The 24,793-nt window shown below is 42.0% G+C and overlaps 2 protein-coding genes across 2 annotated transcripts; both read left to right on the top strand.

The window, feature by feature from the left end:
• Nucleotides 1-3,965: 3,965 nt before the first annotated feature.
• Nucleotides 3,966-11,905, top strand: LOC125886560 (E3 SUMO-protein ligase CBX4-like). Its single transcript, XM_049572865.1, has 5 exons — nucleotides 3,966-4,263; nucleotides 4,468-4,511; nucleotides 5,039-5,104; nucleotides 7,647-7,713; nucleotides 9,264-11,905. The coding sequence occupies exons 1-5, from the start codon at nucleotides 4,195-4,197 to the stop codon at nucleotides 10,719-10,721; spliced, it is 1,704 nt and encodes a 567-aa protein (XP_049428822.1). The 5' UTR covers nucleotides 3,966-4,194; the 3' UTR covers nucleotides 10,722-11,905.
• Nucleotides 11,906-19,788: 7,883 nt separating this feature from the next.
• cbx8b (chromobox homolog 8b) lies at nucleotides 19,789-24,010 on the top strand. Its single transcript, XM_049572900.1, has 5 exons — nucleotides 19,789-19,971; nucleotides 20,100-20,143; nucleotides 20,377-20,442; nucleotides 20,584-20,650; nucleotides 22,355-24,010. The coding sequence occupies exons 1-5, from the start codon at nucleotides 19,903-19,905 to the stop codon at nucleotides 23,219-23,221; spliced, it is 1,113 nt and encodes a 370-aa protein (XP_049428857.1). The 5' UTR covers nucleotides 19,789-19,902; the 3' UTR covers nucleotides 23,222-24,010.
• Nucleotides 24,011-24,793: the final 783 nt, after the last annotated feature.

Genomic DNA, 24,793 nt, shown 5'->3' with positions numbered 1-24,793 from the left:
TCTTTCCAGCACAACACATTCACTGGAAATTCTGCCCTGTGTCAGTTTGTGATGCACTGAACATTTTGTCTCAAACACTCCTCTGACAAAGACATTTTGAATATTTTAAGAAAGCAACAATTCTCTATTTTGCTTTGTGTTAAAGTCCTCCTCACAGTCATGTCAGTAGCTGCTGTCCTCGCTTCACTGTGTCACTGTTGACAAGGATCACTTTTCTGCCCATTCTCCCATAATGACATTGAGACTTACACAGCAGTCCTGCTTTAGATGAGGTAGTTAGTGGAGGTGAGAAACTGTAAGTCAGTGTCTGATCTAACATGTAAAGGGATATGTGTGGAGTTTTTGAAATTGCAAAAATGACTGCAATTACCAAAAAGTTAAACGATGAGTAATTTAATATCTAATGATCTGCCAGTGTATTAATGTCAGGATATATAGTCTTGTGCAAAAGGGGTTGCGGGTAAATTTCTTCCACTCAGAATAATGTGTAAAATAAGATAATTTCTCTGTTATTTCCTGTGAATTTCTCAGGGGCTGCTTTTATGGAAAGTCCTTTCATGTGCCAGTTTCACAGGAGTGGTGGCTTGCACCTATTGCATGTAAGAGACAATTCCGTGTCCATAAATGACTGGGTGAAGTCAGAGAGGGATCGTCATAGTTTTCTTGAGAAATTAGCAGCAACCGACTACCGCACCTCTGAGTGTTTATAGAAAGACGATCTGAGGAGATCAGATGATAAGAGATAAGGTTTTACATCCGAATTGTTTATTAGTGTACTCAAAAGACCAGACCGGTTTGTGCGCCTATGGCGTCACTTAGTTTTTAATTATTTCCCTTAAATTAGGCTTCATGATACATCTAAATATCATTAAATGAGTCGTCCTTGAGATGCTGGCTGCTTCTGCTGGATGTGTCCGTGTGAGCTGATTTTCCTTTATCTCGTTTTGATAAATGTTAAAGCCTAACGCTGTGTGTGGACTCTGGTGCTGCTCAGGTGAAGTTTCTCTGCTGCGCGGTACCATTAATAACACACGCACGTGCTGCATCACATTCCCTCCGCCCCGGGAGCACGTGCCATGTTCGAAAGCTCTTGCATGTTAGACGAAACTGTCGCGTGAGCGTTTTGTCTATCAACCTTTGGCATCATTAGCCATTGTTCCGGTGCTTATCTGATCAGCCTAAATACCATATCTGATCAATAGCCTGCTGTTATCTGTGTGTGACACCATCATGGTGTGTGTCGGGGTGAGGAGCAGACAGGTGACAGCTGAGTGCTCTCCTGTCCACTGTTTCTTGAGAGTCACAGCTTCCACCGACCCCTGAGCTTCTAACTGACCCCCGTGTTTCTTTTGCTCGTTCTTAATTTAGGAATGACGCAGCTGATTTAGCAGACTCTATGCACGGCGCTGCGCCCTTGTGCGCGCGCTGAAGCCGCTGCACGGTGCGCGCGAGCCCCGCCGTGCCACAGAGAGCGAACCAGTGAAGAATAATGGATGATTTGACACTGTGTGTGCTTATGAAGGGGTACTTGAAGCAAATAGACGAGTGTGAATGTGCCATGGTGGTTCATTTGATGTGATATTTCACCACCGATTTGCACTCATTGCCTTATAAGGAAAGACAGTCGACTCGTGCCTCTCTGCAATAGGCCGAGCGCTGCAGCCTGCGGGAACCCTGCACTTTAACCCTTTCACGGCTGAATTTTATTTGGTTCAGCCGTATGAAACAATGCAATGTAGCCTTCATAGACAATTTAACGTTTTTATTTTGGAAGCAATACGTCGATAGTGTATCTGTGCTGTAGATATCAGTCTAATGATTAGGGATGAACAGTGGATAGAGGAGCCAGTGGCTGTAAAACAACTGGATAGGCTGTGTGGTTTGTCACCTCTCTTTGTCCAACTATATCAACATTTATCATCTTCACTTAGGTACAGCCTTGAGCACTGCCATGTCGGGATGGAACAGAGGTCTGTGTGTCCCTTCAGCCTCAGGCCTATAGCTGGTTCATACCGTGAGCCGCGTCTGCACGCTCTCCGTGCCAAGTGATAACGGAACCGGCTGCTGCCTGTCCTGTCGGGGCTCCGCAGTCAGAAATAACCCCGCTGCAGTTAAAGCCGGCGGGGTGAGAGTCCTGTTCAGAGGATGCTGACCTACATCGGTTGCCACACAACCAGAGGGCTGTCTTTTAACCCCGCGAAAATCCACCAGAAAATCCCCGCGACACGGTGCCATCTGAAATGTCATCTCTTTGTGTGACCTTGACTCAGAGAGGATATGGAAAATCTATTCATTGTAATGCGCATACAGCGCCGGGCTCTGTCCGCAATTTACCTGCACAAGCAACGATTCATGCCGCATTATCATCCAAAAGAAAAGGCTCAATCCTACATCCCAGCTGCATCTGATGGGAATTTGTTTCCCCATTTCACCGGGATAATAAGCGAGGCCTGCATGGTGGCGGGGATGAATCGAACAGGCTCTGACCTTGACGTTGTTTGGGCCCGTGTTGAGTTTTCAGGTGGAAGAATTCGTTTAGTGATATTGATTGTCTTATTATTACAAGTAAACCCAACTCTAACATGTGTCCCAGCTCATAAATACATGTCAGACAGCTCTGGATGTGGCATACCATTGAGGGCGCACGCATAAAACTATCCCAAACGAACCCGCCCTGATGTGTTGTGACTGAAATTACAGAAAGAAGCACGGGGCCTTTCCAAGCTGCAACATTTGAGTTGACGAGCAGCTCATTCAGGCCATCACGGTTTAGGATAGAACGCTCTCTTCTTTCATAGCACCCTCTTGCAGTTAGATCTCGCTTCACATCCAGCGACACAAGAGGGAGACATGTTGCGTTCAGTGTCACACCTCAGCTCGTAATTTGGATAACCACAATCAGATTTTGCAAAAAGCTTGCCTTTGTTTGGACTTTATGAAAAGACTTATGCACAGAGAACATTATGTATAATTAGTATCTGTGTGCGTCACTTGTAGGTGTTCTTTCCAACCACACACAACAGTGGCTGGCTTCACACATTGGTACACCTTCTCAGCCACAAAGGGAAGACCCAGTGAAATCAGCTGGAGTAAAATACTTCATATACATTCTTCCATGGCATGAGTCTGGGCAGCCTGTCTTAGAGGAAATATTGCCTGTAACAAAATTGTTCTCTTATGGTTTTGTGCTACAACAGCATAGCAAAGAAGAAGTGTGCACAGCGTGCGTTAATTGATGCCTTAATATCACACTGATGTGTTAATAATGCAAATACTGACTAAAGGTTAATAAAGAATTCAAATTCAAAGAAAAGGCTAATTTAGTAGTCTACAGAGAAGGTCAAACAACAAATTAAAAGAACCTACAATAGTATAATTTACCATTGTAGGTTACAATAAGTTGTTACCATGGTTTCCATACTCCTTAATGAATACAACTTTAGTGTCTTCATAACAACTACATTAAAACTATTGACAGCCATACAGAGCACAGGCCTAGGGGCCACCCTGACCTTCATATCCAAAATGTCACTCAGATTATCAACCTGAAGGAGACTCAAAATGACCATGAAGAAATGCAAAGGAACTGCAAAGAGACACATAATTAAAACAAATACATACATAGAGAAACGGTTTACAACAACTACAAGGCAACACAAAATTAACTCAAAGACAAAACCACAAAAATGCACAACTTGAGAAAGAGGCAAAACAACAACAAAAAGAGGCAAATCCACCACAAAGTCTGTGTGTCTGTGTGTCTGGCTGCTAATGGGGATAGGTGGTGGGACATTTTGTGTACCCAGGGGTCCATTATCTCACAATCTGCCCATGTTTCCAGCTTTGTCAGACATTGTTCATACACCACCCTCGTCGTGATTACACTTTCTCCGATAGCACCTGAAAGCAGCACGGGAACAACCCCCGCCCCTATTACCTCCCCCTCGTCTGACGTCACGCCAACGGCTATTTGCATGAAGTGTTTTCTAGCTGCAGCTCCAACTCGCCTGCAGAACGAGTCTCTCCGAGGGGAAAGCGAGGGAAGAGGCGCAGTGCAAACAGGGGGAGGCGGGGGGCTCTTGTGTTTCACATCAGAGGAGCAGCAGGAAAAAGCGGCCCGAAAGCGAGGATAAGGTGTCGGATAGCCAAAAGCAGTGGGAACAAACAGAAGAGCCACTACTCTCGTGTCGGAAAATGGAGCTACCCGCCGCGGGAGAGCACGTCTTTGCGGTGGAGAGCATCGAGAAGAAGCGCAGCAGAAAGGTTGGTCACAAGAGCACCGAAGGACATTTTTACACACATGCAGCTGGAAAGGAGGATCATTTCTCTTTGCTTTCTTTTCACCTTCACATGGGCTTATTTTTGGTTATTTTATAAGCTAATTTCTCAGGTGACGGTGCATTGCAGAGCGCATTTTGCTGCGTAAAGTAACGTTGCGCTGATTATCCCGTTTCTCTCCATTCACAGGGGAGGTTTGAGTACCTGGTCAAGTGGCGAGGATGGTCTCCAAAGTAAGTCTCCTTTTAAAATAGAATGATAACACAACAGTCAAAACAGAAGTGTGTCAATGTGTGCATCCGTACGAGCGTGGGCGCGCATAAGGGCGGTTGCGCGTTCTTGCTTTAGGCGCTCGACGCGTTGGCCTCGATGATGGATGTGATTTTAAAATGTATGCAATCCCCAGTGTGCCAATTAAAGGAAGACATGTCTATAATTGAAGCCTACGTTTAAGAAATGCCCATATATCTACAGTTGAGTGGAGGCTGGGCCCATTGTATCCCCCCCCCCCCCCTCCCCCCTACAGCCGCGCGTAAAAGTTACTCATGATTTATTACACGTGCATCCACAGGGAGTGCAAGTGTTTCGGCGTGTTGTTTACACATGCACATGCCTACAAATATGAGCTGTGTAAGTCAAGAGTCGTAAGGGTCGTTTTGGTGCCAAAATAACCTTGTATCCTCAGCCAGTGTCTGTTAATGTCTGCCACTGTTTGACAGGTGAGTGTGTCCTCACTGCTTACTGTCTGCTCTCTGAATAGGTACAACACGTGGGAACCTGAGGAAAACATCCTGGACCCAAGACTGCTTGATGCTTTCCAAGACAGGTACGTTTAGATTTAGATAAACTGGCCTCAGGAGTGATGAGGTACAAAATAGAGATGACAAAATAACGCAAACCGATTTCAATTTCCTACATGTCCAGTTCATCACTCAGTACATGAATTGTCTGATACTCACCCCAAGGATAATCCCATGTTAATCAATGATCTGAACTACACCATGTGCAGAAATTCAGCATGGGAGGGTTTGGATTAGGATTAACACTGGTGTCATCAGAGAGTCAGGTTAGGGTTAAACTCAGGTCAGTGTTACCACAGCAAACCGTGACACTTTGTTGCTTCAACTCTCTGTTACTTGATAGTTCATTGAGTGGTAGCATCAGGTTATCAAGTTTAAGTGCTACCTGCTGTCCAAACATCCATTCACCAGATGCACCTGTGTCATCTTCCACAGGACATGGCAACCAATCATATCACCCAGTAAACTGATTATTATTGATTATGCAAAAATAATAAAGTGACCAAAACAAAAGTTTTGTTTGGCTTATTGCTAATTTAGAAACTTTGTTATTTTTGCTTTGCTCATTTACACTATTTTACATAGATACTGAAACTTCAGACATTCTAAAGAAATGTTTGAAAAAGTATAAAAAATACTCTTCACAGACTTTCTTTTCATTATTTATGAGGGGGTAGGGGTTGGTGCAAAAAAAGGGAGGGGGGCATGTCAAATATTTTTTTAAGTATTAGGGAGGGACTTGCATTCTTATTTTTGGCACACAACTTTAAATGGCTGTATTTTGTATTTATTTTACGGCAACTCTTTAAAGAAAACATGCCCTGCATATTTCCTGCACATTTGCCAAAATTACACCATGTATCATAGTCAGAAACTGTAAAGCTGGATTTTGCCATAAATAAACTGTTTGCACAAACTAACCTGCATGCACGACAAGAGAGAAAAAGTGAGGCTTTTTTTTTTCAACTCCAGGATTTAGCCTTCAACTTTTTTTTTTTTTAAGATTTGTTTTTTTTTAAGATATTTTTTAGGGCATTTGGCCTTTATTGGACAGGACAGGTAAGTGTGAAGGGGGGAGAGAGAGAGGGGGGATGACATGCAGCAAAGCTGGATTTGAACCCGGGCCGCTGCGGCAACAGCCTTGTACATGGTGCACCTGCTCTACCACTAAGCCACCGACGCCCCGTAGCCTTCAACTTTAAACCTTTAACTTTAAAACATCAGCGGGTAACTTCTGAAAATCTAATAACTCATTTATTGTAGAGGGACGGTGATGCATTTTCCCACCATCACTCAGGGAGGCTCAAAGAAAAATGTTTGTAGCATCTAGCATCAAACAAAACCAAAAAAAAGTCTGTACCTCAGGCACTCTTCTCCTCTGATAAGTAAAGAACAGTCCCTTAGTTACTATTATTGAAATTACATCTAGCCTACCTCTTCCCTTATTGAAAATCCAGGAACTATGAATATGTGAATATGATATTATTTCAAAAGTCTAACCATGATACTCAGTGTCTCCTACTTCAATGAAAAGTCCATTCATCCTTCATTCATTGTTTCAAGTTTTCATACCCCACTTGTGCATATTGGAGCATCATTAGCTTCTAAACCAGCTGTGATGTCACCAATCTTGCTTGTATGAGCACATTTTAAACTCATGTTTAAGGTGAGCACACCTTCAGCAGACAGAACTTCCTCATGTCCTCTATTAGTAAAGAAGTCCATGGCTTTCAAAGCGGGCTGCCATGGTGAAATTAGCTGCTTGGCCACTTGTTTAATAGTCTATTGAGTGACTGAGCACACAGCTCCACATGAAGGACAGTGTAATTGAATTTCCTAAATGCATGGCATGTTAAACTGTCACTGGCTTTTCTCTCAGCCTCCCTCACCTTTTTGCTTACAGCAACCTTTCAGGCGCAGGTCACACATTGAAGCAAAACACCAACGTCACTCTGTGTCTGTTTTTGCAATTACCTCCCTCTCTCTAAAGAGGAGGGTTTTTTATTGAAACTAATTGCGTGTCTCTCCGGGGAGCCAAATCGTCTGAATGCCAGGCTATGAAAATACACTGAGTCGTCATTGTAATTAGATGTGAGGGAGGAGGGTGGGGGAGGGGACTGACATCACTCCTGTCTGCGGTATTGAGTTACTGCCTTGGAGAGACTTTCATGGAGAAGGAGAGAAGCAAAGGAAAGTTGGAGAGGGGCTGGCCATTATCTTCTACTGTGAAGAGACTTTACTCTGGATATTGAGTGTTATTTAGAGTGTCTTATCAAGCCACTGTTTGGCTTTTTGTAGCAGTTAAGGACAAGTGTAATGAGGTATCACACATGAATAAAGGTTAGGATTCTGTGAAAAGAACAATTAAAAATAAAAAATGTATGCTCCTTTAATCCATATTGAGTGAATTACACTTTGCATCAGGAAGTGTAACTCCAACCTGTAACATGGGCTCAGCATTTCTAATTGAGCCTGAGGAGGACACCCGTGACGTTGTGTTGCCATGCAACAGCGACTCATCTCTGTGAGATGGTTTCACTGATTGGCTGCTGTTTTCCTCTCCCACAGGGAACGCCAAGAGCAGCTGATGGGATATCGCAAGAGAGGACCCAAGCCCAAGCACCTGCTGGTTCAGGTGAGAAAATAATGACACTTAATACTTCTCCTGATTAGCATTAATGTGAACAATGAATTACAGCTGTGCTTAAGATCCACTTTCATGCATAATTCCATTGAAAATCCCAGAAAGCAATGTAGAGAAAATGTTGAATATTTGATAGAAGGCAGATTCAAAGGGGCACTCTAAGGATTTGATATTGCACTTCCTGTCCCTAAGGTGCACATTAAAAAATAAACGATCAAAATTGAAGCTGCAAAAGGCAGAGATATCCTGGCTTGTAGTTCAAGACTGAAGCAAGTTCTGGAAATACTAAATCCTACATGTCCCATAATGCAACTTGAAAGCAATATTTTGAGAGCCCTGCCCCTCAAACCCAACAACACATTCAGTTTGTACTGCAGACTCTCTGTTAGAAATGCTATCAGCGTTATTTTCTCAAACGTCCAGAGCCACCGTAGACATTATACAGCCATTTCCAGAGGCTGAGCAGGGCCTCTTTGTGATGGGATAACTGATCTTCATCGCAGAGGAAGATGTCTACATAGCGGGGGGGGGGGGTTTCTTTTCTATTTTTCAGTTGTTCTCAATGTGGAGCGGATGTATGCAACCACCTAGAAAAGCTTTTTTCAAAGCACTCCTTTTTTGAGTGGCCGCTCCAACACTTTGAAAAGTTTAAAATCTCTGAGCTTTTCAGAAAGCCACCGGTGGCATCACTGCCACTTCTTCAGGTAGACAACTGTCTACTGTCACAACAAAGACAGAATAGCTCATTTTTTTGGGAGCAGATTGGCCAGCTGACTATGAAGTTTTCTATGAAGTGTTCCCCAGCGCCCTGCCAGCACTTTTCTGCTGAAAAAAGAATGCTGTGTAGACAGTGGCCCTAACTAAGGTGTGAGAGTTCTTGCACATCAACCATTTATTACAGGCAACAGATATACGTGGAGATATTATCTTATTTTTAAGGGATCAGTTCCCTGACCTAACAGATGTAACTAAGTGCCTGAGAATCGTACATTTAGCGCATCAATCAGTGGTCCAAAAGGCCAGGGGAACCCCTCAGAGGAGTGTTTTTGTTTCTCTCAGGAGGGCGTTGGTGGTAACACATGGGATAAAGTCAATGACGGGACACAAAGCAGCCAGTGACATTCCTCCGAGCTGAGGTCACAGCCACAGGAGACACTTTGAAATGTCACTCTGATGGCCGGGCCTGTGACTGAGAGAGCTGCACAGGAGCTGTGGGAAGGCTGTGTGAACACGGACGAAGGCCCCTGAAATAAACTGTGTGCTCGTCCGGGCCTCAGAAGAGCCCCTCACACATTCCAAGCACAGTTTCTTCAGTGCAACTCGTGGGCCCCAATGAACCATGGCCTTTTGTTGTCTGACAGAGACATGTGTAGATACTGTAGGCAGTTTAACCATTAATCAAATGCTCCACAGGGAGGGATGCCCTTTATTTTAAATACATGTGCAAAAACACCAGAAAATCCCCTGTTCTTCACATGATATTGATATGTTATATGTTTATATGCTTTTTTAAATAACACAAATTACTCTCTGTTTCAAAGGTTCCTTCTTTTGCCCGGAGATCCAGTATTCTGGCTGACCTCCATGAGGCGTCCCTGGATGAGGACAGCTGTCAGAAGACCAGCCCCATTCAGATGCTCCGTCCCCAGGGCCAGCAGTACCAGCTCAACAGCAAGAAGCACCACCAGTACCAGCCGCTGTGCAAGGAGCGTGAGGCTGAGCAGCAGGCCAACGGCAAGAAGTTCTACTATCAGCTCAACAGCAAGAAGCACCACCACTACCAGCCGGACCTCAAGGGGCATGAGCCTGTATTTGCTAAGCCCCGAGAGGTCAAAGCTCCAGAGCTAGCTAACAAGGGGTACAATCTTCCCCCAGTGCTGCAGCAAAAGTGGGTCCGGGACAAGGACTCAGGCTGTCTGACCAAAGTCAAGGACATCACCATGGAGCTGAAGAAGCTTCCAGCAGACCTCAATGGCCACAAAGAGCCGGAGAAGGTAAAACCTAAAGAGGATGCTTCACCGCAGTCCAATGGTGTCAGCAACAGCAAGCTAAAGATTGTTAAGAACAAAAACAAGAACGGGCGGATTGTTATTGTCATGAGCAAGTACATGGAAAATGGAATGCAGGCAGCTAAGATTAAAAACGGCAATTCTGCTGAAAAGCCGCTGCAAGGAACTGACAACAGCACGGAGAACCATCTCGAGAAGATGAAACTGGTCAAGAAGCTCGGCCTCATGAATGGATTTGCAAAAAACTCTAAAGACAAACCAACTTTTCACAGCTCTGGATTTAATGGAGATTGCCCCACAGAAAAGGAACAGTCCCCTAAAACGGAGCCAACTGTGACGGAACAGGATAAACATGTCGAGGTCAGGGGTCAGGGGCAGCTTTCAGTGGATCAGCCTTTACAATTGACAACCAAGACTAATCTGCTCTCCCGGCCTTTGGATAGGGGAGGTCCCTCCCCGCTGGACCAAAGAGGAAGCCAAGGTGGATTTCAAGGACTAAAGCGACACCTTTCTGACACAGACAACGAGGAGCACGGGAGTAGTAAGAGGTTTTTGAGCTCCAGGAGTATCAGCACTCCCAACACGATATCTTCGCCTGCCCAAAGCATCAGCATCGACCAAAACGGACACCAGAGTCACACTGGACTGCAGGACTGTGGGTATGCAGACCAAGAGGAACCTATTGACTTGAGCATTGTCAAGTCCAGGCCTAAAGCTACCCAGCCTGAAACACACACACAAGCTCAAACTGTAACACAAGCTGAAGCACACACACAGGATGAAACACAAATGGACGTACAGACAGAAAGACACGCTGAAACACAAAAAACTACAGAGGAGGAGAAAGTCAGTTCAGTTTCTGTTTCTAACCATGAAAAGAGGAAAGAGGAGACGTTTCCCTCTTTCCAGCCTTTCCTTGGGAATATAGTAATCACAGACATTACTACAAACTGCCTCACCGTCACCTTCAAGGAATACATAACAGTGTAATTGGACTGGGCACCAACTGTGTAACTGTAAAAATGTACATTAGAAATATTTGTATTTTCGGATGCTTGAATGTACAAATGGACCCTTGATGTTGTTTTCATTTTGTATAGTTCAGATTTTTTTTTTAAAAAAAAGATCCTTTATTGCGTTATTTGCATATTTCTTCTTATAAGCTCTCTGTTGTTATTGCTGGAGATTTTATCACATGCAGTATCTCTTTTTTTTCAGCTACTTCAAACTTAGTTTAAAAAGCCAAATTGGGTCAAATAAATGTTTGAAGATGCACTTAACTCTTGTAAATACTCTTCACTTTTCTATGGATGTAATTTGATGATACACTCGACTGTCTGCATCTGAGATAATGTTAAAGAAATGTAGGCTATATGGAGAATTTTGTAAGGAGAAAAAATATATTCAATCATGGTAAATTACACTGTGTGTGTGTGTGTGTGTGTGTGTGTGTGTGTGTGAGCAGATGGACAGATTTAAACAGGGATGCATGCTGCTTGGACAGATAATGCCATTAGGCATGCTTAAACAAGCGGATAAAGAAAAATGAAGCGCCTTTCTGTCAATATATGTGATTTGCATTGTTGAAAGAGGAAATGGTTTTTAAATGAAAATTATTAATGGTTCATGTTTGATATATATATTCTCCTTTGATTTGATGTCTGTTCAATGGTAAGGTGTTTTTCAAGTCATACATCTTGAGATCTGATACTGAGCACAAGTCACTTCCATTAAGACAGCAGATAAACAGCCCTGTGACTATTTATTTGAGGTTTTGCAGCAGTGCAGTGACTAAAATTTGCTTTTTTTTCACTTAAGTTATATATGTCACAAATCTGTCTTAACACTGCCAGTTGAGCTGTGTCATACAACAGAATAGTACCACCTGGTAGGTCTGTGGCCCCATTCTCTGGCTCCCTGACATGTCCTGAGTAACGTTATGTAAGGGATTGAATGGACTTGTCTTTTGAGTAACTTTTGCAACAACTCGGTTATTAAAAGTCTGTAAAAGCACACATTCTTGTCATAATCAGATCTGTTCCCTTGTGTCATACATGCCCCCCTGCCCCCCCCCTTTTTTTTTTAAATCCCCTCCAGCACTATGTGATCTGAACTGCTCTGTGAGATCAGATGCACTTTTGCTGTTTTGTGTGCAGACTAAAAAATGAAGGCTTCCTATGATACATTTTGCAATAATAAAATTGTTTGCAAGTGATATATGGACTTGTGTGCAATGTGTTTCTTTTTATAGGCTACATATATAATCCCACACCGTGCAGGCTCAAGGTTGGTATCCTGCATCACATTTGACCTTGGCTTCCCTTGGAGAATTAAAGCTTTTAACTGGAAAGGGTGGCTGCTATAATGCTCTTAAATGGCTATACATACCTCAAAAGTTGTTAAATCTGTACACGGCTGTCTTTGTGGCTGTGTGTGTGTGTGTGTGTGTGTGTGTGTGTGTGTGTGTGTGTGTGTGTGTGTGTGTGTGTGTGTAGGCTGCAGGCCATGAGGATTATTACAGAGCCTGTGAGTTTATTTTCAGATGGGCTGCCCAGACCAGTTATTTACCTTAGGAGCATATAGCAACAGGTCAGCCCTGGTTCACTGCTACAATGGAAAGCAATGTCTTTTCAATCACTTCAAACGTTCACAACGAATTAAATTGAAAGCAACTGAAAAGTCAGTTTGCAGTGTAGGGTGAAGTCAGGTAATGTGGGAAATCAGATAAAATGGGATGGATAAGGTTTTACAAGCATTTACATTGCACTGTTACTATAGATGTGCTCTCCATGAAACAATCATTTTGATTGGTCTGAGGTAACTGGATGGGCAGAACAAAGTAAAAAAAAAAAAAAATCACTGGTCCCAGAGCTTGCCAGATAAGTCATGTGGCATGATCATTTTCTCATTTTGGTAATAAGATAGCTAAAACAATGTGTGTACAGTGACAAAAAATGATTGCAGGATGTTGCATTTTATTAAATCTTTGACATATAATTACAATATTTTTTATATCACACTGTAAAGGTTTCCAAGTGAGCAGATAATGCATTCAGTTAAAATGAGACAAAGGTTTAAGCTAAAATGAAACAATTTTCTGAAGAGAAACCAACATGTTTTAGGCCACAAGGTACCATAAAACCATGCATTATGCGACTGTGTGTCTCTCTGTCATATTACAGACCTTTTTAGTCTTTTTGTCACTTAAAAAAATATTAAAGATGAGGCAGTGAGTCCATGTCAGCCACAATAGTCCAGAATTAGCCATCCTTATTACACACATGTTCACTGTAGACAAGATGGCACCAAGGAAACAAGCAGCAATAGAACAGGGACAGCATGGCAGAAAAGTTGGACAATCTTTTTTAATGGATAGTGACAGGTTCCATGAATGATTCAATGACTAAGGACTGAACTGATAAGTAGATTTAACCAAAAAACAAATATGACTGTCCCATTTTACCTTACCAGCTGTCCCATTTCACCCTAACATGTCATCAGGGTGAGGTGGGGATTCTTGATGTGTTTAAAGATCCAACGTTTAGAAATCATTTTATTAGGTGACATATTTTCATCTGAGTAATATAGGAGAGGACAATAACAAGTTCTAAAAGTAATGCTTAAGGTAGAATTTTGAGTTTTAGGTGGTTTTCTTGGTACTCTACCAAAAAGTGTCCCACCTTAAATGAATTCACCTCTAATTCTGGCCTGTGAACATATTGATTTTAGGGGCAATGCAGGGGACACATTCTTCTCAATATTTAGAACATGTGCATTTATCCCCTCAATAATTTTTTTTAAAGTAGCAGAGGACTTTTATTTTGACAAACTTAAAGACATTCACATCATAAACTGATGCAGAAAGGGCGGAAATTAGTGCATTAAATGCACCAGAATGCAAGGAATAAGGTGTTTGATGCTCAAAACGTTATAGCGGAGGACCTCCAACCCCCCGCCTTTATATGTGCCCCGCATGCTGAAATAAAACCTGTGTGCCCTTGCCCATAAACGCACCTGATATAGTGCAGTTTAACGAGCATTAGCCTACATGTCTGTGCTGTAACTGTTAAATATATTATATGACGTGTAGGATCTCGAAATGATCGGATAATGATTATTCCTAATTGCTGTTTATTACCTGAAGCATATACCACAAACTATCCACCGTGAGCTGGAGGTGATTTGTGGGTTAACCTATATGTGCCTTTGAGGAGGACTGGAGTCGTGTAAAGCTCATAATTTTGACCTGAACAGCTGTTCATGTCAGATGTTTCTCGAATAAATCCTCCTGACATGCTGAGAGAGACCCAGCAGGAGGCGGCTGCTTTCTCTGCTTGACCTCCAGGTTCAGCTTAAATGACATAACGTAGGATATTATTTCCACCTCTCCACGGTTTCCTGTTTCAGCGCTCCATATTAATGAGGCAGACAGCCGCCGTTCGCATTGAAAACTGGAGAGAGCTTTAAAGGGAAGATGTGCGGAGGACCTCCGTCATAAACCCAGCCATAGATTGCTGCTGTTTGCCGGCGTCTGAGCGTCTAACCTCTCTGCCTGCTGTCTGCTGCAGGGGGATGATTGATACCCGCCTGTTCCGACGCTGTAAACACACGAGTCGTCGTGCGGCGTAATTTCGGCGAGCGCAGTGATAGAGACGGCAGCCCTCGACCATTTCCTGGGTTGCAACCCGCCAATAAAACTGCTTTCTGTGCGCGTTAATGTGAGCAACGACAGAGAAAATGGCTGTCCTCTGTGCTCCATCCACTTTCTTTTCTATCGTGCCTCTCTGAAACGCCTCGCAGCTGCTGCGGCCGACAAATAATTGCAACTATGTTTGAGCTAGGAAACTTCAGCGGGGAATGGGAAATTCCCCGTAGGAATGAAGACAGCACACTTTCCTTTATGTATCAAATGGCTTGTTTGCTTGTATGTCCGCAAAAAAACCTGCAAAACTCCGAACAAGCTGCTGAAGTTATCGGATAAATTCAAGTGTAGCTTTAGAACTGTGTAGGAAGACGTGTTCTTGGTAATCCACCCTGCGTGTCCCCTCTTCCTCTAATCTGCCAGCTCATGTTCAATATGTGCACGCATGACCGAGTTAGGCCTGAAAATGCGCTCTGACACACCAACAAACTCATAGGTCGTGCGCGGTTGATGTACACAATCACACATTTATTCAGGGAATCCTATTAACTCTAGTGCTTTTGACAAGAACATTATCTAAAATCTGAGCCACACATGTAGGCTGCCTATTCCACAGAGTCCTCTGTAGGCCTGCGGGTGTTTTCCACATCTAGATGCGCAGAAATAGACCACAAAGTGCATGCAATGCTGATTTTAAACTGCGTCAGAGATTTATTAAGTCACGGCAATTGAATGAGGAAGGAGGCTTAAATAAAAGAATTGCAACAAACGCAATCTTTCACACATCTTCCAGCCTATTCAATTATGCGTACTGCTCCAGTGCGGTATTTGAACTGTCAGGAGCTGCACATACAGCAGCCATCTGGTGTAGAATGACCACCTACAGGTTACAACAAATAATTTTGAGGTCAGCTGCTATAGGCTATTTTGAGGTGATATAAAAAAAAAACATTACAATTAAAAGAAAAAACAACTCAAAACCACAGCATAGGTCCATTATCAGAACGATACAAAATATTCTTTAATGGGCAATCTCTTTCAAAAGGCCGATACAACGCCTGTAGCCTATTTTCCTATGAAGCTGTTGTTTCACTCCTAACAGTGACTAAGCAAGTTGCTTGGGTCACTCAGCTGGATCCAGTTTAGTGAAAAACAAGACTAAACCCTCAATCATCCAGCAGACTGCTGACCTCAGTCCGTAGCCTAGGTATGATCCAACGAGAGTAAAGGCACGTTTGCTCTGTACCGGCTGCGGGGGTTATTATATTATCCAGTCATCTGCACTGTGTAGTTAATTACAGATTCATGTGTGGCACGAAATAGGTCTAATAGCTGCATGCTCTGGAGAGTGTCATGCATGTTGAACACCTATTCTTAACTCTACAGTCTGCGTGTGTGGTGCTTGTCTGTAGCATATGTGGAAATCATTTTTTTTTCTTTATGGTAAGGGGGATTAAGGAAACGAAGCCCCCGTTTAATACCAAATATACCAAATATATATATATATAAAGCATGCATAATGATCAGGCTACCTGTATGCACACGGCACCCTGACTACAAAACTGCCCTACCAGACCTTTGCACGTTGCACATAACCTAGCCTATAAATAGCCTAAGTGTAGTATATTGAACCTTAAAGTGGGTCCGACAGGGATGGTTGCAAGAGAAAGATTAAAAATACAGAATACCCTTTATTTTTTGTTGTCTCATATGATCGCTGCATCTCAACTGATACCATCCGACGTCTCACAACAAAAGGCTGATCAAATTGGCTTAATGACGACGTTACAGTCTCTGAGCTCTCTGTCTTTCTCTTTAAATGTGACTGCATGTTCCATGGTACAGTCTGTGTGGTATAGCCGGGCTTTCCCGTTTGCGCGCACAAGAGGAACCAGCGTCTTGCCCAGATACAAGCCAGCCAATGGTGTTTTAACGTCGGCGGCACTGCTGCACTGCAGGCGCGCCGAGACCAATCGCATCCACAGTCTGAGGTGCGCCCTTCTTCCCTTTCTGTCTCTACTGACTGTTTGTTTGTGCATTGCAAAATATGGCAGCTAAAGAAGTAGTCTTAAACGACACCCTTTGAATCAGATCGTATTAAGATAATTGTTGTCCTTCACTGAGAAATAAATACTGTAGGCTTCATAAAGCGTTAGGGAATGCTCTGATTCCCTTAAAAGATTCCGATAGCCTTTACCAACATGTTACAATTTCACAGCAGATCTTAATAAAATGTGGATACCTTCCAAAAATCAAATGTTTGGTAAAGATAAGATGGATTTGCTCTCCCTCTCTATGACCTTCCCAAGGCTTCAGCTCTCACTGAATAAAACAATCTTATTTTGCAAATAGTTATTGTGCATGCATGAATGGAATTAGCAAATAATGTGATGAGTTGGGACACATATGATTTATCTTTACTAAGCCGCCGCTTTGCTGTCTGCAAGTGAATGGAATTTGTGGCTGCGGGGGTGTGAGATGATCCTCCTTGACTGGAAAGAAATTATAAGAAAAAACTGTTTCAGTAGTGAATGTGGTATCAGTGTATCCACGTCTAAATAAAGACTGAAGAGAAAATATAATCCACCATGGCACTGAATTTGCAGACTGTCAGTCTGCAAACTGTCTGCAAACAACCAAAGTACCAAACTAACTACACAGTTTGCAAACTACCTTAATCATTTGCACCTAACGCAGTTATGACAGCAAATATTATGACAAGTGAATTAGATAAGATATTGGTCAGTGTAATAAATCACTGACCACTGTGAACTGTCATTGTATTTAAATAGAGGTTTTTGTCTTGATCTCTGCGCTCAGCTGTTTGAAAATATCTGTGTGTGGGCTCATAAGTCTTTAGAGTGTTTAAATGAAGCTGTCGGCCCAGGACATTATTCCGTAAAGCGCTTTGTTCTTGTCTTGCAACCCCGAAAAGCCGTTCATTATCATCTCTGCTTTTATCTGACTGGAGAGTTTTTAATTCACTGAAAGGACAAAATCAGTGGTTCTGATTACATATTTAGTCATTCTGACAAATGTTCCGAATTAAATTTATTAAGCTGTTTGATTCAGAGGCTTTATACTGTCTGACGGTGACGCTGCAGAAAGTCAATATTCTTTACACAGAGTCAAGAGAGGAGGTAAATAAATGTCATTTGCAGGTTTGGAAACTTTGGATCTTAACATTTAATTCCACGTTCGTACATTCCTTTAAATCAGCGATAGCAAGAGTCTTTTCCATGTAGGCCTACACGTTTTTAATCTTTTTTTTTTTTTTTTTTTTTTTTGCGGTGGAAATATCTAAATCGTCATTAGACATGAGTGTGACGCATTCAGATTAATCTGACTATGCCTTTTCTTCTGTATAGGAAGGAGAGACTCGCATAAGGTAGCATCCTTTATTGAGATATTCTAGTATTTTAATAGTTGGTTTGGCTATTAGTACTTCCGAGAAATGAGGCTGGAATAAGTCTGAGTCCAGATGATCTATAATCTATTTTCCAAAAGTCAGTTATCAGTTATCGGGTCATCGATTCGGCCTGCATGAAGAAGTCACATTAATAAGACTTGGTTATTTTTTCATCTATTTTGCCCTCAGTTGTTCTGTGTTTATTTTACTCTTCAGTTAATTAATGAATGGAAAATGAATAGCCTAGTTTAAAGGTTTGCCAAAGATACTAAAGACAATTAAACTAATATCTAGTATTGTGAATAATTTTCTTATTACTCTGATTATTTGAGCTATTCCATTGAGCCGCAACTTTCCCCTGAAAATAAATGAATAAATACAAAATAATGATAGTTCAGGTATACATTATTGTTGTTGTTATTATTATTACCCTTTATTTTTCGGTCTTTTTGTTTTGTATTAATTACAAGCCTAAATAATTACAATAATAAAAAAACAACAATATTACCTACCTTTGCTAAGGAGTTGCCCCTTTGAAAGGCCTATATTTTGTCTTATTTTCATGTCATAAAAATGTAGCTACTTACCGGCCTGTGGATTGTAGACTGAGCATAACAGTGACCTGATGCATGAAACATCGCCACGTCATTGTCACTCATTATTTTTACTATTTTTATTTATTGATTTGAATAGTTACTTAGGATTTAGGTAGGCCTATATGGTTTTATTTTATTTTGTTAAGTCACAATTTTAGAGTTTAAGACAAAACTAATAGATATATTTTCCTTTCTCGGGTGTTTAGCCTATTTTTTTCTGGGTGATTGCGTTGGCTGGTGCATTAAAAAAATATACAGATTATTTCTGCATTTGCAGATCATTTTGATTGAGTAGCCAATCTCATTATCAGAGAAAAAGCATATGATATAAAACCATTTGTTAAGAAATATCAGAGGCGGACCGCAACCACTTCATGTTTTATTGAAAGGATCAATCAGAGTGTGAGCACAGAGATGGAGGTGATGGGTAGGCTCGACGCTAATCGGACCTTTGCAGTGAATGCAGACAAAAAGTCTATGAAATGCTTCCCTGACCTTTGCCGGATATTTAGGCTACATGGGCTACATCAGCCGGTCTTTTCTTGGTTCATTTTCATGGCATCAGCTTCGTTTTTCTAACACTGCATAAATCACAGTCACCAAACGTCTTACATAGCCTAATGGTCAGTAACAGAAATCCTACAGATTAAGAAAAAAAAAAAAAAAATCAAAACCACCTCTCTGCTTTACTTGGATGTCAGGTCTTTGATTCAGCAGTGAAGCCCACTGCGTAATTATTACAAACTAAGAGCTATGGCTATATGCAATAGGCTAAATTTAGTACATATGCCTGAATACTTTCGCTTCAAATGTAGCTACATTTAATGGTTAGCCTATTAGATGAAATTATATGAATACAGATAGCCCATGATTTTCCCTGACAGGCGCAGTGTATTGATCCTCTGTGCTTGGCCTGAAACAGAAAGGACAAACAAAATTAATGCGAGCATACACTTGTAGTGCGTTGACACATAGCCTAGTGTCATAAGGTGTGTGCTAATGGACTAATAGGCCCATAAGATCGTCTGGGTACTGCATGAGCTGATAGATACAATGCTGGATAGACTTAACATTAATTAAGGATGTCTCTTATGTGGTTTCTAGCCGCATAAAGCAAACGGCATTGTCATTTCCTGGTTTCTCTATTTGCTTGACGACACTGTCGCGTGCACAAACTGCTTCTGTTACCACGTGCATTTTTGAATATCTCAAATAACTTGCGCGAAATGATTCACCCGCCGCGCGGGGAAAGAGCCACCATTTCCCCCCCGAAAGAATTCACACAGGCGCACGCTCCTCCCCTTACTTAGCAACCCGAGCACGTAGCAACGGTGGGACCAATGGGCGTTCTTCTAGAGGTTCCACCGACTGCGGTTCCTTAGCAACGCAGTAAAAAATTGCGCTGACGTCCATTCTGAGTATTATGGTCTGTCGGGAATTCAGAGTGGCTGGGACTGGAGAAAAATATCTGTTCTGCTAACGTTAGCGTCCACCAAGCTAACGGTAGGTAGCACTGGAGTAAACATGGAGCTGTCCGCCGTCGGGGAGAGGGTGTTCGCCGCCGAGTCTATCATTAAACGGAGGATAAGGAAGGTAGGCGTGAGATGTAACGTGCCCTTTTTTCCCAGAGCGTTGAATTTAATGCATCAACACCGCACTCTATACTACTGTTGCCCTGCAGGCTAATGAAGTCATTTCTGTTTGTTTCTGATGGCATGCAGGGTCGGATTGAATACCTTGTGAAATGGAAGGGCTGGTCTCCCAAGTAAGTCCTGCTACATTGTGTCTCTTGTATGTTTTCAACCCGCGGCTGTGGTGTCTGTGCTGTCTCGGCTGTGGCTGTCGTTAGCTCGCCAAGGCTAGCGAGACAGCAGCCCGGATTAAAACTGAGGTGTAGCACGATGGAGATTTTTAGCTCTCTAGCTAACGCTACGGCCATCTCCACAGTGTGCGTGTCAGCGCTCGCTTCCTCAGTGTAACTAATGTTTTAATTCACAGATACAGCACTTGGGAACCGGAGGAAAATATTTTGGACTCCCGCCTGTTTGCCGCTTTCGAGCAGAGGTAACGTTAAGATGTCTGGGCTGGCCTTTATGGGCAGAGCCAGTGAGTGTTAACGTCCAATAACGTTAAATATACGGTGTCCTTGGTGCACTTTGCTCCCGTGACACTGAAAGTGGGTGTCTGTCACTATATTTTTCACAGGGAGCGTGAGAGGGAGCTCTATGGGCCCAAAAAGAGAGGACCAAAACCCAAGACATTTCTGCTCAAGGTAAATTCAGCAGCCTTGTTTCGTGTGCGACAGTGTTATCATCCCGATATGATCGTATTTTCAATAACAACATTGTCTGACATTATATGATGTGTATCATGGTCCCCTCACTGTTCATTTAAGTACATGTAAATTCACGTCGGCCTCATTGTATTTTCCCGAAATACGCAAAGCTCCTTAACGATGCTAATGACGCATATTCAGTGTATTTAGTTTGTGTATTAGCTAATGGGGAACTGTTGACATGCTACAGGGCGTTTGGAATACATTAAAAAAAGCCATTCCTGACAGTAAAGCTGCCGTTGGAGCGTCATACTCTTAGTCCTTAATGTTTTTGGAAGATCCGTTTTTAAGCCACAGCTCTCATTAGATTCAAATACATAAGGGACTGTACTTTACTTATCAGAGCAGAGAGGTGGCTTTGGTGTGGCTTTTTTTTCTATATCCTGTCCCTCCCTAGAGATTCAAATATTTTTTCTTAAGCCTCCCTGGGTGACTGGGGTAAATGCATGACCCTCCCTACACCATAAATAACCTTATTTCACAGTTTCTGGGTGTGATAAATAGTGTGATTTTGGAGATGCCTTTCAAACCCACTTGTGGGTTTTGGAGTTCTAGGGGTATTCAAAATAAATATAAAATACGCCCATTTAAAGTTGAAAGTTTCTACCATTTGCTGAATTGAAAAACATTACTCCTTCCCCAGTGCTTAAAAAAATATTTAAAGTGCTTTCCCCATTATGCAACATCACCTCTCCTCTCATAAATAATGAACTGTCCCTAAATGTGACTGCTCTGTAGTTTGAAATGATCAATCTAGCCAGATGTAGTGAGCCAGAGGTTTCAGCTTTCCAGAACAACAGAGCGTGAAAGTTGCTTGACGACAGACAGTTTATCTTGTTCTAAATACCAGAATGTCCATTGACAGGACTCAAAAATTAGTTAGTGGACTTTCACCAATAATTAAAGATCAGAGAGGAATCATTTGTGGCTGTCGTTAATGCAGTAGCTTCTTAGAACATGTTTGAAACTCCCACTCACACTCATTTTTCAACTTGTCGAAATGTCAGATACATGGAGTTTAATACCTGTGCCCAGTGCCTGGCACGGGCAGTAATTTAAACAACATTTATAGGCCTTTCTCAGAGAACATATTTTGACATGCTACACTTGGCAGGGTTCTCACGGTCATGGAACCTGGAAAAGTCATGGAATTAGTAAAAATCATTGAAAGTTTTGGAAAAGTCATGGAATTTTGTTGTGTGTAATTAAATAAATTGTTACAAATGTAAGTGCCTGACTGTGCCTTATAGTTTGAAGTGATCAAAGCAATTATTAGAGATTGGAAAAGGTTGCTGATTAATTTTCGTATCATAATTAACATTTGGAGTAAAGCATACTACGATTGTGTTATGTGTTGTGAAAGGGTCCTTGAAAAGTCATGGAAAAGTTTTGAAAATTTTGGCCAAGAAAATGTGTGGGAGTAGGAAGAGCACAATATTCCGTGTTGCTGCTCCAGTGTCCAGGGTCCTGGTTTGTGCATGCTACCTCAGTGTTGTGGTTCTACAATGACAAGTCAAAATGCATGCTGTGAAAAAGGCCTGTTAAGTCAACTAAGAAATAAAAAACTTTAAGGTAATAGTTTATTTTTTCTGTATACATCTGAATCATAAATCCCCTCTCTTTTTCCTACCTTTCCAAAAGGCTCAAGCTAAAGTTAAAGCCAAGTCCTATGAGTTCAGGAGTGATGCAGTCAGAGGGATGAACATCACTTACCCAACCCCAGAGCCAGTTGTCACCCCCAGGGCCAGAGAGGGCCTGAGAGCTGTTGTTCCCACCATCTTCCCACCCAGTACTGTCAACCGCGGAGAAAGCGTACGCGTCCGACCCCCAGAACTGAGCAGCCGTGAGTACCAGCAGCCTTCCCTTCAGCAAACCAGTCCAGAAGACCTCATCCATATACCCAAAAAAAGAGGTCCAAAGCCAAAGCCTCGCTTCAAGGACAGCAGCTGCAGCCCTGCAGTCTCTGAGTCCCACAAGAGGAGAGCAGAGGAGCAGGTGAGCCACAACCCTCACAAACTGGCTAAGCTCCAGGCGGGGGGAGAGATGAGGCTGGTCAAAGTGGCCCACAGGCATCCAGAGATCCACGGTCACAGTCATAAACACCACCATCACCACCACCACCATCACCACCACACACACAACCGGGGAATCTCGGGTGGAAGCTCCTACAAGCTCTACTCAGACCGCAGCGTGCATCCACACAGAACTGACATGGACACACACAGGACTAAGGACAGCTCCACCTACCTGGCACCTGTACACTTCAAGCACCAGTCCAAAATGAGCCAGAGCTTGAGTCGTCCTGCTGAGCTTCCACAGATGGAAAAGCCTTACTTCTTGGACAGGCCGTCCCCGACCAGGCTCGATGATGACTTGGATGAAGTGACATGGAGGCCCTCTATTGGGGATGTGGAAAAGGTCATGGTGACAGACGTGACGACCAACTTCCTGACCGTCACCATCAAGGAGAGCAGCACTTCTAAAGGTTTCTTCAAAGACAAAAGATGATTGACTGATTTTTTTTTTTTTTTTTTATGCCGCGCTTTGTTTTCTCTGACTTGCATCAGAGTCATTCTGACGCCTATAGGACATAGTGTGATTACTAAGCCAAGCAGTTTTGTATGTAATGTATAAAATCAAGTTACATAATGTGCATATGTATATATTATAAAGTCGGGCATCTGTTTAATGTATTGACCAAATCAAATGAAGTCCATTTCACATCTTGCATTGGTGAACATGACTGAGTTGCATGTTTCCTTTGCAGCAGCTGTCTGTACAGAGCTTGTGAATTTTACTATTTTGCAATTGTAACTAACTAGAATGTATTTTTATTTCACTCTCATATCTTCCAGCCTGAGCTCAAGCTAGCAGATTTTTTAGAAGTGAAGTGTGGCTTAGATATTAAATTCAGTCTGTGGATTGAATATTTCTTATAATTTGAACTGATTAGACTGAATATACCCTGTTTGATTCAATAGGGTCGATATTTAAAAATGTACTCAAGCACTTTGAATTCAAAAGTATTAAGAAATGATCTGTCTGTGTTGTATTCAGAGTCCGAGTCTGGCTCGGAGTTTGTCATGTCTAACATTTCTAATTGTAAGATAAATTAATAAATTCAACACGGACACTCTACGAGTTTTCCCAAGCTGTGTATAACTACTTTTTCCATTAACATGGTATATTTTACATTTTTTCATAGAAAACCTTCATAAAGCTTTAATGTAATAAGATAATTACAAAATTGGTGTCAAATTGCTTTTTAGACGCTTTCCAATAAACCCTTTGAATTTTCTCATGTGGTCGTGTTTTACTCTCAGTTATTATCACAGCGCCGTCGGCCTCCACATGTTTGTAAATAATTGGACGCAACGCCTGAACCCGTACATGAATGAAATAATACATTTAATAGAAACCTGTTACGCATTTAGGCCTTTAGGTCACCATCTAAATGGTTAAGGTTAATTTATCGTTTCTTATATATGTTTTAATGACCTTAATTCCAGTCATAGGTCATTGTGAAATCTATTTAAAAATGCGTTATTTTAAAGGGTCACTCGTGCAAAGAGCAGAAGTTACAGGCCTCAGGCTTAGAGAAAAACACAAAAACCTGCTGCTGCAGGCCTACATTCATCTCTGCTCAGAGTTACAGTAGGTTTGCAGAAAATTGGATTCTGTCTGTCTCTATCTACAGCAGCCCGTAGACCTGCTGTGGATATTTGATTTTAATGTGTGCGTCTGCGTTTTAAAAGTTTAGTCATTTGAATAAATGACGATGACAAACATGCAACTGTTCATTGTCACAGGCCCCAACCGCTATATTCCAATGTTTCTTATTCATTATTTTATTCATGCTGTATCGTTTCAGAACAAGCGGCGCATTTATTTATGTCTTGTATAGCCTAATATTTATTTTTACACAGGTAAAATATATTAGTAGGCCTATTTATTAATACCACAAATACAGCAGTTATAGAGTGTTTACAGATGTTCAAGATGCGCTTTTTAAAATACATATTTCCTCTTTTGAATGGCCTATTTTTTCTGATCAGGTTTTCTATAGGCCTATTTCTCCCG

Source organism: Epinephelus fuscoguttatus, linkage group LG3 (assembly GCF_011397635.1).
Source record: "Epinephelus fuscoguttatus linkage group LG3, E.fuscoguttatus.final_Chr_v1".
Classification (NCBI taxonomy): domain Eukaryota; kingdom Metazoa; phylum Chordata; class Actinopteri; order Perciformes; family Serranidae; genus Epinephelus; species Epinephelus fuscoguttatus.
Note: the sequence above shows the minus strand (reverse complement) of the source record. Positions and strands in the feature narration are given on the sequence as shown.

Coding starts and splice junctions, on each gene's coding strand:
- cbx8b (XM_049572900.1), top strand. CDS start 19,903: ATGGAGCTGTCCGCCGTCGGGGAGAGGGTGTTCGCCGCCGAGTCTATC. Junction 20,443..20,583: donor TTTGCCGCTTTCGAGCAGAG/GTAACGTTAAGA, acceptor TATTTTTCACAG/GGAGCGTGAGAGGGAGCTCT. Junction 20,651..22,354: donor CCAAGACATTTCTGCTCAAG/GTAAATTCAGCA, acceptor CCTTTCCAAAAG/GCTCAAGCTAAAGTTAAAGC.
- LOC125886560 (XM_049572865.1), top strand. CDS start 4,195: ATGGAGCTACCCGCCGCGGGAGAGCACGTCTTTGCGGTGGAGAGCATC. Junction 4,512..5,038: donor TGGCGAGGATGGTCTCCAAA/GTAAGTCTCCTT, acceptor CTCTCTGAATAG/GTACAACACGTGGGAACCTG. Junction 7,714..9,263: donor CCAAGCACCTGCTGGTTCAG/GTGAGAAAATAA, acceptor TCTGTTTCAAAG/GTTCCTTCTTTTGCCCGGAG.